Source organism: Cucurbita pepo, chromosome 10 (assembly GCF_057944985.1).
Source record: "Cucurbita pepo subsp. pepo isolate OVF chromosome 10, ASM5794498v1, whole genome shotgun sequence".
NCBI classification, from domain to species: domain Eukaryota; kingdom Viridiplantae; phylum Streptophyta; class Magnoliopsida; order Cucurbitales; family Cucurbitaceae; genus Cucurbita; species Cucurbita pepo.
In genome coordinates this window covers 17,698,270-17,713,793 of record NC_141807.1, presented here as the reverse complement: position 1 = coordinate 17,713,793, position 15,524 = coordinate 17,698,270, and the positions used below count along the sequence as shown (strand labels likewise).

The 15,524-nt window shown below is 37.5% G+C and overlaps 1 protein-coding gene across 4 annotated transcripts; it reads right to left on the bottom strand.

The window, feature by feature from the left end:
• Positions 1 to 713: 713 nt before the first annotated feature.
• Positions 714 to 6,358, bottom strand: LOC111804205 (uncharacterized). Of its 4 annotated transcripts, none has more exons than XM_087127435.1 (4): positions 6,164 to 6,358; positions 5,297 to 5,480; positions 2,241 to 2,352; positions 714 to 1,005 (listed from the first exon to the last, which is right to left on the bottom strand). In XM_087127435.1, exons 2-3 carry the CDS (start codon positions 5,417 to 5,419, stop codon positions 2,296 to 2,298), a joined length of 180 nt encoding a protein of 59 aa, XP_086983561.1. In that variant the 5' UTR covers positions 5,420 to 5,480; positions 6,164 to 6,358; the 3' UTR covers positions 714 to 1,005; positions 2,241 to 2,295. The 4 variants fall into 4 exon arrangements, with proteins under 4 accessions (XP_086983561.1, XP_086983563.1, XP_086983562.1 ...); XM_087127437.1 differs by having other exon boundaries at positions 2,241 to 2,346; XM_087127436.1 differs by lacking the exon at positions 714 to 1,005 and adding an exon at positions 1,764 to 2,157.
• Between the last annotated feature and the right edge of the window lie 9,166 nt (positions 6,359 to 15,524).

The window sequence follows — 15,524 nt, the reverse complement described above, 5'->3', positions numbered from 1 at the left end:
GACTCGACTTAACTCAACCCACGAACGCTCCTAAATTCAATTACGATCAAAGGTAGAGCGTTTGCGATGTTGTTTTGTTACATTAAAATTAAAATTTGTGTATCAAGTCAACATTAATTTTTTTTATGTACAAAATACAATTCAAATGTCTCCATCCCTTATAAAGACACCAAAAGGAGAGAAGCATGACTCCAAATAGCACCAACGAGACCCTACTCTTTTTTTTGGTATGATTTTAGAGAGATCGTTTGAAATGTCCTTTCACCATGGTTCATAATTGCGAGGAACGTGTGTCTTATTCACTGAATTATGCTCAAATTGGCAATAAAATGATAAGTTTGAAATGAAAAAGATAATTCACGTCAAGAAAACAATATACAATAGTTATAGAGCAATTACAAATTCGCTCCGGCGGTTAGTACTATGGTCAAAATATAACACTCTCTAGATATACGACTTTCAAATTCGTTAAACCAAAGATCGAAGAACTCGAGCATCCAAAGCTTAAGAGCCACGTCGGGAAATTTACGTACGAATCGGTTATTATGAATACAATTCATTAAACAACTATGGTCAAATTTCTTCCTAATCCTTTCCTTTTCGAAGACCAGTGATGGTTAGTTGTGAGTTCTTCGTTATAGCCATTGAAATTCTCATGTAGCATAGAAGCTAGTGTTGAAAGGCTGCCATGGCCAACAATGGGGAGCAAAGGATAAGTGAGGGTCCAAAATGAATCTTTGACTTTAATAAAAAAAATGCCACATGATATTAAAATAGTCTATAATTGGAAAAAAAAAAAATGATGTCAATGCCATGTCATTTTCATCGCTATATCATCGCTATACTAACGATGAAATGAAGTGAGACCATTTAAAACAAAATTTTCTAACTTAGAGACTAAAAAACCGATCATTTTGAAACTTCAAGGACCAAATAAGTATCAATCTCAAACCCGCTTCACCCACGCCTACATAACGCCCTTCTGCAAGTCCCACCATGGTAAACCTGCAAAAAGAAAAGAAAAAAAAAAACATAGAGAAACGAAATAGAAAAAAAAAGGGAAACCAAAAAGGGAGGAAGAAGAGAAACTCGAGCATTAGTACCCCGTCGGCGACGTTAAACAAAAAGAAGAAAGTAAGAGGAAGTATGCGAGATCTCACATCGGTTGGGGAGAACGAAATATTTTTTATAAAGGTGTGGAAACCTCTCCCTACCAGACACGTTTTAAAAGCTTTGGGAGAAGCTTGAAAGGAAAAACCCAAAGAAGATAATATCTACTACCGGTGGGTTTGAGGTGTTATAAATGGTATCAGAGCCAAACACTGGGTGGTGTGCCAGCGAGGAGGTTGAGCCCCGAAGGGGGGTGTACACGAGGCGGTGTGCCAGCAAGGACGCTGGGCCCCAAACGAGGGTGGATTGGAGGGCCCCACATCGATTAGAGAAAGGAACGAGCGCTAGCGATGATGCTGGGCCCCGAAAGAGGGTGAATTGTGAGATCCCACATCAATTGGGGAGGAGAACGAAACATTCTTTACAAGGGTGTGGAAACCTCTCCCTAGTAGACGCGGTTTAAAAACCTTGAGAGGAACCCTAAAAAGAAAAAACCCAAAGAGTACAATATCTATTAGTGGTGGGCTTGGGCGTTACAAAGTAGCAAACGGATCTGAGTCAGAGAGTTAGAAAATCGAACGAAATCTAGGATCTTCCTCGATCGAGGTATCCTCTCTTTCGCCCAAGACGGATTGCATCGTTACAAAATCTAAGGACTAAAATCGTTCATTTTGAAACTTCAAGGACCAAATAAATATCAATCTCAAACCTAAGAAACCAATACTCGTGTTTTGATCACGCGGTGACATACGACGTAAAACCACATAGCAACCTTATTTGCAAATATAACCTTACATTTCAACATAATTGCAGACACACCTCAACTAGTAAAAACATCACTCTCAGACCCACTTTTTCAAAACATGTGGAAGAACATATGAACTTAGAGTAGACTATCAATATCATTGGATGAGCAAACTTCTCAAGCAAAGCAGATATTAACAAAATCAAAATGGTGTAGAAGAGAAGGTAGTTTGATTATGACATATCAATCATGACAGCTTGTGAATCTAATGGTCCAATTCTGCAATCAGTGGACAATAAATCCTGCAGTTGGCAACCAAAGGGCTTTCTTATCCCATTCTTATCTTCATTTCTTGAATGATTGAAAGGATAAGAGAAAATCTCACCTACAAAGATCACAGTATGGGGAACTTAGATGCAATGCAGATGCTCGTCTGTATGCTAAACGCTCTTCCCGATCGCAGCTTCGAGTTGCTGTCGACACTGTTCTCTCTGCAGCTAGAATATAAGAACATCTATCACAAAATAACAGAGATGTCTTTTTTTGAAGTTTTGATCTGATAATAATAAATGTTCTTGTTATAAACATGTTTGTGGATGTCAAGCAAAAAACTCATGAACTTGCTGTCTAAGCAGATGGCTAGGTAAGTGTAATACAAAACAGCAGCAAAGCCAGCTTACTTACATACTCAGGAATGTTAGAAGAAACAGGATGGTTAGAACACAAAGAAATCCAGGAAGAAAACTGTTTTCAGGACAGTTTTACGTTGTTTTATAGCAATAAGTTATATAAAAGCATGATTGCATTGCCACTCTTTCTTGTTTTCCTTTTAGTATGTTCTTGATGAGTACTAATTCATTTTCACGAAAAATAAGAACAAGCGGAAGGAGATCTGTGAGATCTCCCATCGGTTGGAGAGGGGAATGAAGTATTCCTTATAAGAGTGTGGAAATCTCTTTTTAGTTGACGCGTTTTAAAACCTTGAGGGGAAGCCCGGAAGGGAAAGTCCAAAGAGGAAATATCTTTTAGCGGTGGGCTTGGGTTGCTACAAATGGTATCTGAGCCAGACACCGAGCGGTGTGCTAGCGAGGACACTGGACCCCCAAGGAGGTGGATTGTGAGATCCCACATCGGTTGGAGAGGGGAACGGAACATTCCTCATAAGGGTGTGAAAATCTCTCCCTAGTGGACGTGTTTTAAAACCTTGAGAGAAAGCCCAGAAGGGAAAGCCCAAAGAGGACAATATCTGCTAGCGGTGGGTTTGAGCTGTTACAAATGGTATCAAAGCCAAGCACCGGGCGGCACGCCAGCAAGAACGCTGGAGACTCAAGGGGGGTGGATTGTGAGATCCCACATCGATTGGAGAGGGGAACGAAACATTCCTTTTAAGGGTGTGAAGACCTCTCCGTAGTAGACACATTTTAAAATCTTGAGGGGAAGCCCAGAAGTGAAAGCCCAAAGAGGACAATATCTGCTAGCGATGAGTTTGAGCTGTTACAAAATCCGAGAGCTCCCTATCACTCTCAATACTCACTCAGCCAAAAGTGTCAAAATATACCTAATGCGGTCAGCAGCCCAACTCATATACTCCCTCCCTTAACCATAACGATGCCAAACAACTAACTATGGAATTCCAAGACACACAATAACACAACATTCACTACTCTGCAGTAGGCCCCTTAACCACTTCTTGCACACACATGCATCTTAAGGACCAGGGGTCTATCATTCTCACAAATGACAATGTTTTCTAAACAAAATTTGTTTTCAAATAAAAAATTTGTAAATTAATGTGAGATCCCGAATTGGTTGGAGATGGGAACGAAACATTCCTTATAAGAGTGTGGAAACCTCCCCCTAGTAGACGTATTTTAAAATCTTGAGGGGAGCCCAGAAGGAAAAGTCCAAAGAGGATAGAGCCAGACACCGGGCAGTGTGCCAGCAAGGATGTTGGGCCCCAAAAGGGGTGGACTGTGAAATCCCACAATGGTTGGAGAGGGAAACGAAACCTTCCTTATAAGGGTGTGAAAACCTTTCCCTATCCCTATCCTTAGTAGATGCATTTTAAAACCTTGAGGGGAAGCCCATAAGGGAAATTCCAAAAAGAACAACATCTGCTAGCGGTGGATTTGGGCTGTTACAATTAATAACTTCAATGTTATCCCTCCTTACTATGGTTCGATATTAACCATAAAGGAAAATGTTCCCTTCTTCAATACTGATTCACGTTCGTCCTCCATCTTCCTCTTATTCCTCTTAAAAAGATTTTGTTGGTCCAACTCCTACTATTGGGTATTAACAGTAGTCTGTCCATTAAAGCCTATAATCTTAATCTCTCTCTTTAATTCAAGCAGCCTACATCTTTAATTTAATGCCTTTAATGTTTCTTGATGATTTTTTTTTTTTTTTTTTTTTTTTTTGAGTTCAACAAATGAAGTAGGAGACCAAATCTTCAACCTCAGGAAAGGTAATACATGACCTACCCACTAAACTAAAAGAGTATGATCAAGATCCTTCGTTGTTCTTTTACAAAAAATGCAACACAATGGCCCCATCAAGTAATTGTTGCCTGATAGTAATTGATTATCGAAGTGGATAGAGCAAAAAATAGAATACATAGTCAAAGCTTTAAAGAACATCAGCCCTTCATATGTGTAACGGTCCAAGCTCACCGCTAGTAGATGTTGTCCTCTTTGGGCTTTTCCTTTCGAGCTTCCCCTCAAGGTTTTTAAAACGCGTTTGCTAGGGAGAGGTTTCCACACCCTTACAAAGAATGTTTCGTTTTCTCACGCAACCGATATGGGATCTCACAATCGTTCTTCTCCCCAACTGATGTGGGATCTCACAATATGTGTAACGGTCCAGGCCACCGCTAGTACATATTGTCCTCTTTGAGCTTTCCCTTTCGGGAGTCCCCCCAAGGTTTTTAAAATGCGTAACCTAGGGGAAGGTTTCCACACCATTATAAAGGGTGTTCTGTTCTCCTTCCAACTAATGTGGGATTGTGGGATCTCACAGTCCACCCCCCTTCAGGGCCCAGCATCCTCGCTGGCACTCGTTCCCTTCTCCAATCGATGTGGGACCCTCACCAAATCCACCCCCCTTCAGGGCCCAGCGTCCTTATTGGCGCACCGCCTTGTGTCTACCCCATTTCGGGGAACAACCTCCTCACTAGCACATGGCCCGATGTCGGGCTTCCCCTCAAGGTTTTTAAAATGTGTCTGCTAGGGGAAGGTTTCCACACCTTTACAAAGGTGTTTCGTCCTCCTCCCCCAACCAATGTGGGATGGTGGGATTGTGGGGGCATAACTAAACTATGTAACTATGCCAATGAGAATAGACACCAACACAGAACAATGCATATTTATCATAAGTATAACAAGCTTGTATACACGAGGAAAAAAACAATGCAAATAACTTGCAAGTGATTTTGGAAAATACCCTTCTTTCCCAATATGGATGAAAGCATATGAAATCATAGACTGGAGTGATGGTTGATACTAGCAAAACATTGAGCCCAGTAAATACAAGAAGCGCAGTCATAGGTCGTGTTCGGTTCGGCATAGCTTTCAATCAAAACTCTAACAAGTGCTCAATCTGATTCTTAGACATGAATCCAGGAATTCTGAGAAGAGAAGACAAAGAACAGGCCATGAATAATTTCAAACAATAAACAGTAAAATAATGATGCAATGCAAATTGACATTCTAAAGTGCATTTCATCACACTTGTTAATGCCAACACCATTTCACAAAATAATGACACAATGCAACATTCCAAGAGGAATTTAATCGAACATTTAACAATTCTACAGCAGTTCATATGAAAATTAAATGACTCCCTGCAGCTATTCATCTACATATATAGTCGAAAGGGTAGCATGTTGAGGATTATCGTGAAGAAGTCTGACACTGGCTAATTAAGGGGATCATCATGGGTTTATAAGTATAGAATACATCTCCATTGGTACGAGGCCTTTTGGAAAAACCAAAAACAAAATCGTGAGAGCTTATACAAAGTGGACAATATCATGCTATGGTGGAGTGTAGCGGTTCCTAACAAATTTTCTTAAACAAAATTTCCTCCTTATTATTGATTCAATGTTTTACTGTTCCTTTTTATTTATTGATTCAATCTGTTTTTTGTACTAACTTGTGATGTATATACATTCTTAGTTTTATGTTTTCATTTAGACTAGTTGAACATTGAATGAAGAAGAAATCAACAAAAAACAAGAAAAAAATTGTTCACAATTTTCTCCATGGAAGAAATTAAACCAACATAACCCAACAAAACAAAAAATAAAACCTCGAGAATCTGAAAAATGAGCGGCGGCGGCGGCGCAATCTCATCAACGACGCGGATTATGGGCTGGATCCACTGTGATTGCTCGGAGAGGGGAGAGGGGGGCGGCGATTTCGTCGGAAGCCGGAGACTGCGGCAGCGGAGAGTGCCGCCTAAATTTAGAAATTAGTTTGTTTGGTCTGATGATCTCTCACCTCTCCATTCAAGAAACTATCAAAATTTTAGATAATTAATTGTGATTAATTATTTTATTTTTATTAAATTAAATTATTTAAAATAATTTTATCTAATTGAATTTTTAATTTAATTTTGATTCATATACCTTAAAATGTTAGGTTTTAAATTTATTTTATAATAAATCTGGATAATTATCAACAAATAAATATTTTTAATAAAATTATTTAAATTTTTAATTTAAATATTTAGGGCAAATTTATATTTTAAAAATTAAATATTTTATATGACGAAGTAAATTATATTAGATGAGATATACTTATAAATCTTATATATTTATAATAATTTATTAATAAAATAATAATAAAAATTTTAAAAATGTATGTATAAATTGATTATGTATAGGCAAACTGGTTAATGATCGGACACTTTAGCAAGGTTTGGAGTGTGTGACTTGAAAGATAAAGTAATACATAAAGACTAATCAAGTCGTGATCTAGTTGCAATTCTTAAGATTATGTACATGACAATTTGGCAGAGTTGAGGTAGACCGAGCCATAGAGATATGAGCTACTAAGTTAATACTTCACACTCCTTAGCATTTTTTCAGAGAGCACAGTAGCTCTGGTCATTAAGAGGAAAGAATTGGGTCACGCGGCGATATATTGAACATTAAAAGCTTATCTAAAAAAAACATGCACAAACAAGGGTTCCGTGAAGTATATGAACCAAGAAGGGCGAGTTCGACATAGTTGTGTGAATTAGAGTGTTGTCGTTGGACTCACTAATTTCCCCTAGCTTAAGTAATACCCATGAATCAGATATTCATGGAGGTTTCTAGGATAACAAGATGAGCTCTTAAGCCAACTTGATATCTCTATGGAGTGAGCGTTATGTCAAGCTCTCCGATTATGAGTCTTCGTTGAACAAAAACATTTCCTTTAGACATTGAATGTTATAGAATGTAGCCTAGTGAACCATTTTAAACGAGGGACGGTTTGTAGTTGATCTAGACTTGTTTGGAGATATTAAGTTGTAAGTTCCCTCGCTTTGACAATGTAGAAGGTTTGTTCAAATGTTTCGAGTTTAACTAATCAATTCATGCGAGCACAACTCGCACGTGAGAAGAGCTCTTGGAAGTTTAGGAATTTATTGGCCTCAACCATGGCATAAAGATGTGTCGGAGGATCTATAAAAGTTAGTATAATTTAATGATGTTACGAAGAAATAACTAGTTAGAGTACTAACACAACTTAAAAAGTAAGCATCCTACATCATATTTACCAAAGGAACATGAGATTTTTTTACTCATCCTTAATTTTGATTTTACACTAAATTATTGATGCACAATGAGTGAATCCCAGGTTGGTTAAGTTCTTCACGGTGGTAGATCAGGTGAAAAGTTGTTAAAGGATATGTCCAAACCACTCGTAAGTGAATTTGAGGGGTACTAAAAGGTTCAGCAGCTTGAGAGGTTATGTCATGGAACTCCTTCTAGGTTTACCTAAGATAGTGAAAGGTCACACTGGCATTCAAGTAGGGGTGGATAGTTGCACCCATATGTTTACATAGGTTACTTCGGCTAAAATCTCAGTCTTGGAGAATAGACGTGACTGTGTGATGTTAGTGTTAATAGTAGCAGCAATGCCTCAATTTCGTAAGCAGTTGGGATTTCAAGTTAGATCTTACGAAAATCATTTACAGCCACAAATTAGACAATCATTGGTGTGATACTTTTCGAAACTTGATATTGAAACAATGAAGGCCCTGGTGTGCTTGGACAGGGTAGGCAAATGTGAACTATTGGTCCCAGAGTTAGTCCAAGTCACCAGTGAGGCCCAAGAGATCAAGGATAGAATGTGGACGACTTAGAATAGATAGAATAATTACGCCGACATGAGGCGCAGCAACTTAGAATTTGAGGTAGCCAACAAGATATTCTTAAAGGTGTTCTAATGAGAGCGTCTTAATGATCGGATGAAAGGGGAAGCTGAGCTCATGCTTTATCAGACCCTTCTATATTATAGATCATATCGAATCGGTGACATACAATTTAGTCCTACCACCATCTCTCTTCGTGGTTCATACCGTATTTCATGTATCTATGCTTTGCAAATACTTGGATAACCTGACTCACGTGGTAGATTACGAGTCCTTACAGATAGACTATGACATAAGTTAAGAGAGAAGATCAATAAGAAATTTAGCCTGGGAAGTGAAGGTCTTCTATACTAGGAAAATGGTCTTTACAAAACCATCCCCTATGTGAGAATAAAAGAAAGGGATGATGGAGAAGTACCCAAGTAATTCCAAGATTAAGACACTTTTGATGACATAAAGTTATGTGTATGATGTAATAACCTAAAATTGGAAAGATAAGAAAAAAGACAAAAGGAAAACAAAATAAAAGTTGTCCCACATCGGATATATTGCTCTTTTCATCCCATTTGAATGGTTCGAACCGAGTTGGAGAATACACTTTTTGACGCCTCTAGGTCAACATTTCAGGTGGTCTGGCTTAGGTCTGATACGGTTGAACCCTTTCTTACTAGTTTTAACTCTTTGGAAACGCTTAACGTTAGTCTGATTATCTTTTGGGTAGGTTAGTTTTAGCTGGTTTAAATTATTTGGAGTCAAGTTTAAATTATCTGATGCAAAACGAGGTGAGCTAATTCCCATAGAAGAATTCTAATTTATAATTGTGGGATTACTTAGGTAGAATTAAATTTTAGAGAACAACGTTAAACTAGTATTAAGGAGTCGTAGTAGTTTCGGCCTAGGCCAACCAAGTGACCTTATAGTTGGAGTTTGAAGAATTGTATGATGTATGATGGTACCCCGACTATGTCACAAGGAACGCATGAAGTCTTGGATATAGGTACACATATTGTATCATAGGGAATGCATGAAGCCTTGGATGCAAGTATTAGACTATGTCCAGAGAATGCATGAAGCCCTAGGCACAGGTTAGAATTGAGTTGTTCAGTTAGCATAGTACCCCACATGTCTCTCCGGGGAGGGTCTAAGGGATAATAGCTCAAAACTCCAGACCAAAGTCTTCACTACACAATTAGGTACCTAAACGGTAAGTCACATTGAGGGAAGTGGGAAAGTTGGGAATTACGGTTGAATGAAGTATTTAAGGTTTTCTAGCATTAGTATTGACACCTTAGCGTTTTTTATTAAACGCATTAGTTTTCATAAGAGGATATGATCCGACCATGCAGCTATTTGTTGAATATAAGGAACTGACGAAGGTAACAATGACAAGGGTTACACTTGAGGAAACAAAGGTTCTCTCAAGTATAGGAGCCAAGGAAGACAATGTTTCAAAGATTTCCTCTAAGCTTCAATGTGGTAGTTACGAGTGACTCTGAGGTTCTTTGACATGGTGCATGACGGTGTTTGTATTTCTGGGCATTCGACTACAACCCAGAGAAACTTGCTCGACGAGCAGGCCTAGGGGGTATGCGAGCACGGACGTCCAACTACAGCCCAGAGAAACTAGCTCGACGAGCAGGCCTAGGGGGTGTGCTAGCCCGCCTGGTGGGCCCACACTCGCACATGTAAGTTGTGTGTAGAGAAGTACTACACATCCAAATTTATCCGGACTAGAGACCACCTAAGAGAATATGATTTTAAATGATAGATCTCATTCACGTTGCATGTGGGGTCACGTACCAAGTATCTCTTAAAATATGCAAGTCTTGTGCTACTCTTATATTCCAAGTAAAGGCTAACACTAAAAAAAATGAATCAAACCGAGATAGGGAGGAAAATCATGAGACGTGTGAGCTGTGTTGAAATTGATGATGGGAGAATTATTATGATATCCAAAAAGTTGTTGTAGGCTGTCATTTTCTTCCCATCCATTATGGTACTCTATTTTGTAAGGGACTTTATGGTACTCTTTTTTAATTTGCATTTAAAAAAAATGATGCTTGTGGGGAAATATGTCCTATGGGATATTTTCTAATGGGACAAATGTTACGAAATTTATGATTTTTGTAGTTATGAGTAAGTGAAGAGGAAAGATTTCAAAAAATTTAATATTTTCTTAATCACGGTAATGAATTACAAATGGTATCAAAGTCAGACACTGGGTAATGTGCCAGCGAGAAGACTGTTCCTCGAAAGAGGTAGACACAAGGCGGTGTGCTAGTAAGGACACTAGGCCTCGAAGGGGGTGGATTTGGTAGGGGTCCCCGGAGAAAGTAACGAGTGCTAGCAAGGATGCTGGGCCCTAAAGGGGGGTGGATTGTGATGTCCCACATCGATTGGGGAGGAGAACGAAACCCCATTTAATAAAGGGTGTGGAAACTTTCCCCTAGTAGACTCGTTTTAAAGCCTTGAGGAGAAACCCGAAAGGGAAAGCCCAAGGAGTAGAAGTGTCAGCGAGAACGCTGGGCCCCGAAGGGGAGGGTGAAATGTGAGAGTCTCACATTAGTTGGGGAGGAGAACGAAACACTTTTTATAATGGTGTGAAAAAAATATCGTTAAGAGATTTTGTTTGCATCTTGGGTTTTAATTTCTCTTTTGAAAGAGGCTGCTTAGAGCCCGCTTTGTCTTACCTGGTTAGAAGTTGCTTTGTATACTTGCGTTTAAATACGTTTTGAATTATTTAAACATCAAAATCGCTGTATTAAGTTATACAATAATGTTTAATACAATAACTATGTAACGCACCAAAATTATTTTTAAAATATCATGATGAAGTTAGATGGGTACCTGAAGTCAATATAATATTTTATTGATGACGTGTCAGATTTATTTAATAATAATTATGTTAAATAATATATTTCCACGTTACTACATTAACAAATATATTCAAAATAAATTATCATACCATTAAAAACTTTGTAATAATTAGATTTTAAATATAATGGCCACTAATTATCAAAACTTTTTAAAATGATGATGAACAAAGTTAGGTTAAAAATATCCACGAGGCAAGGACGAGAAAGTTTTATCTGTTTCCGTCTGTGCCTCCTATTTCATTCTTAGTCTACGTAAAAAATTTCATTTATTTTTAAAGGGACCAAGACGGAGGTTATATAAAGAGAATTCGTAGAAATCTTTTTCCTATATACATACATACGTACATACATACATACTTATGTACATACATACGTACGCGCGTATATATATATATATATAAATCTTAAATCTAAAATTTTCCACTACAGTATCTTATGATATATATATTATTTTTTAATATAATTTTTATTATAAAAATGTAAAATATCATAAAATACTCTCATGTAAAATTTTAGCTTTTTATATATATAAACACAACTCTCTGTGTGAAATACTCGCACACTTTATTAAAATCAATCGAAAAGAGATTTACAAAACACGTACAAACTACTACTTTGTATTGCTTGGTATTTCTTGGGATGATGACGTAAGTAGGGTGGGGTATTTATACAAACGGTATTCAATCTATTCTTAAAAAATTTCAACCTTTTTCTAAAATACATAAATCATTTTCCTAAATTTATTCCTAAAATCCTAAATAATTTTCAGACATGTATATTCTTGAGCTGCTCCTGCCGTTACTCACTCTGTACTCTGCTTCTCTAGTTGACAATGATATAGTTGGTTGTCTTTTGTTACACCAAGAAATTATTCTCGAACCGAGCTTGAACATATTGGGATTTATGTCCTAAAGCCTCGTAATTAATTATTTAGTTTTTAACAATAATTTTTATTATTTTATTTGTAATTTAATTGTTATCCATGGTATGAAAATCCAAGATTATGAATGTGATCTTGAATAGTATGTGGTTAACATACAAGAAATCATGTTCAAGTAATAACCTAAAGAGTCTATAGTATATGGATAAGGTTGAGTGTCTTATCTTGGTAACACTATTGATATGACCCACTTTGTAATCGTTACAAATGATTTGATCCAAATCGTTTATGTGGAGACATGTAAGTGGGGGTATCCTATACAATGAGTTTGTATAAGACTGGACCAAGAAATATTTAATCTCTCTTTATAAATCCGTTAATTGAGAAGATTAATATTTCACATGTTGATCATATGCGACTCGATCTTAATCTTGAGCGAGTTATGAACTCCGGCCTGTGAGGGCTTGTCCTTTAATTTACCTGGGTGAGAATGACTCTCTTAGCCGATTCAATATGCCTACCATTTTGGGACTTGACCAAATAGGGAGTTGAGAACATAATATCATGAGATGGAATTCACTCCTTTCCATATAAGGAAAATAGATGAGTTGTTCTCTTAAGTATTGATTTCGGGACTTGCACAATGGGCCCCACCCTCTCATTGGCCCGAGAGGGACTTGGTTTATGATTGGATCATAACCAAATTGTTTATTAGAGAACTAGTGGTACTTAAGGTGAAAGATATAATTACAGAGGTAAAACGGACTTTTGACCCAGCTGTAATTATGAACAACTCGTGAAGGATCGACTTGCTTGTAATTATTATATCAATGGACATAACTTGTCCTACACTGCATAAGAGTGCAACTCTAAGTCTATAGTGGAGTGACCTATAGTTAATAAATGAAAATTGATTAATCAAAGAGTTTAATTAATTAATTTTGTGTCGTTGAAGCTTATAATTTATAGGTTCATAAGGTCCCCTTGCTAGTTCATAGTAACATTAAAAAGTTCTATTTATTTGAAAGAAAATTTGAAGGTTTCAAATTGATATTTAATATATTAGATATATTAAATAAACCGAAGAAATATATTTAATTGAAATGTTTGAAATTAATATTTAATATGTTAGATATATTAAAGAAAAAAATATATTTATTCCATTAGTATCAAATCAATTAATGTATTGATTAAATAAAAATATATTTAAAATTTAAATGAGATTTAAATGAGATTCAAATGGTTAAATATATATTAGGATATCTTATAATATCTAAATATGATTGATATAAGTATAAGGTATAACATCCTAATATATCAAATATGCAAATATATTGTTTGGCAAATATTCTCCAAAAGCCCGTATAAATAGGACCCTCATATTGAGCCAAATTACACCAATTTCTTCCACTTTCTCTAGAGAATGAAATTACATCTCCAGCGAATGCTCGAAACTATTCCTCTCCAATCTTTTAGGGATTTTCTTTTAAGAGGCTCCCACAAGCCTTGACCTTGTGTTCGAGTCATAGCAAGGAAGATCTCGTGGAATGTTGAAGAGCTTTTGCACGGTTGGAAAATTTCAAGGACTTGCAAGCTAGGGTTTCTACAAAGGTAGATTGTTTACTTTTGTATTTATTGCTTTTGTTTTAATTCATAATAAAAATCAAAACGGTTCCCAATGCTTCCGCTACGTGGATGAAAAGTTCATTCCCTTCAAAACACATACCCAGTGATTGATCTTCAGGAATCATGGTCTCCTGCATAGTCCACATCACTATATCCAACTAGCTTGCAATCTTCGCTTCTTTTGTACAAACGATCGTAATTGATTGTACCTTTAACATATCTCAAGGTCCGTCGAGCCGCGTCCAAAGGAGGCTTCTTCGAACTTTGCATATATTGACTAATGACTCCAACTTCAATTTCGAATTTCTTTGGATGGTCCATGTAGAACTCTCTGTTTAACTCACTATTCAGGAAATTATTCTTCATATCCATTTGCCATAATTTTCAGTTTTTATTTACCACAAGTATTAGAGGAATTTGTATGATAGTTATCTTCGCCACTGGACTAAACGTTTCATCGTAGTCTAGTCCATATTCTTGAGAGAACCCTCGAGCTACATATTGAGTCTTGTATCTTTCGATTGATCCATCTGAGAGACACATTATTTCGTAAGCCTACTTGAAAGAGATGAATTTGACATCTTCTGGTCTTGGTACTAGTTCCCAAGTTTGATTTTGCTCCAGGGCTATAATTTCTTCCTCCATTTCCTGCTGCCAAGCTGTATTTTGTGATGCTTCTACATACGTCTCTGGCTCTTTAATTTCGTCCTCTATAATAGCTATTTCGACATACTTTAGATTTTGCTTCTGGATTCTTTCTGACCGTTTGAGTTGTTGAGGTGTCATTTCATTTGCACTAGGTTCGCTTGGTTGAGTCACTTCTTGTTCACCAACACTAGTGTCACTTGAATCTTCAGGCACATCAACACTTAAACAAATGTGTACAGTTTTCTCCCCCGTCTTCCATGGAAGAATCTCTTCAGTTTGCTCTCCCGTCAGAAGAATTCTTCAATTTGCTCATGGCCTGGTAATACTTCCTTCTCTGAGGGTCACCCCTCTTCCATTGTTCCACTTTGATCGTCAATCATGTGGTTTGAGTATCCTGAATCAATGATCCAATCATTCTCATAATCGATATGGTCTCTCATCATCGCCATGAGTGCTAGCTCATCTTCTTCTATGGCATACAGTACCTTTGCATCACATTCCTCCTCCATCTCCATGTTGGAGGATGCCACATTGCTTTCGTCAGATTTTTTCTTGGACCAACAATCTCTAGACATGTGGTCCTCTTCTTCCCGCAATTGTAGCAAATGCCCTCAAATCTTTTCCCTTGACAACTCATTCTTTTGAGTTCTCCCAGGTTGTGCAGTTCCTTGGTGGCTTCTTCTTTTGTCACCATTGTATCCACATTTGATAGATGGCCTATTATTGCTCCGACGTTCACTTGTGTAGATTGCTTCTTCTTCCCCCTTCAGTGTGATGCCTCCCATTTGTTTAGCCATGACTTCTTAGTTGGCTAACAAATTTTCGAACTCTACAAGTGATGGTTGAGTGGGCCATCCTTGTACAGCAATAATGAAGCTTCGATATTTTGGTCGCAATTCGTGGATTATGATCCTCTTCATTCGATTTTCTCCAATTGCAGACTTTGGGTCTAGTTCAGTAATCTCCCGATAGATCGACATGACCTTATGGAAGTACTGAGCAATCGTCATGTCACATTGTGAAATTGACAACAACTCATTTTCTAGAAGTTGTAGCCTTGTATCGTTGTTCTTTGAAAACAACATCACGAACGTGTCCCATGCTTCTTTCGGTGTCTTGTCATCCCAAATATGCTCTAACATCTCTTCTCCGATTGTGGTCTTTAAGGCAAACATTGCTTTGCTTGCTTTGATTCTCCATTTGCGCAAGGCGCCGTTAGAATCATCCTCTGGCGGCATAGTTTCGCACCTGCAAACGATCTCCCAAAGATCATGTCCTT

What these genes read in the sequence shown, in the direction of transcription:
- LOC111804205 (XM_087127435.1), bottom strand. Translation starts at nt 5,419, where the DNA reads ATGCCGAACCGAACACGACCTATGACTGCGCTTCTTGTATTTACTGGG. An exon ending in ATCCATATTGGGAAAGAAGG is followed by an intron (nt 2,353 to 5,296) that starts GTATTTTCCAAA and finishes CTTATATTCTAG; the next exon opens with CTGCAGAGAGAACAGTGTCG.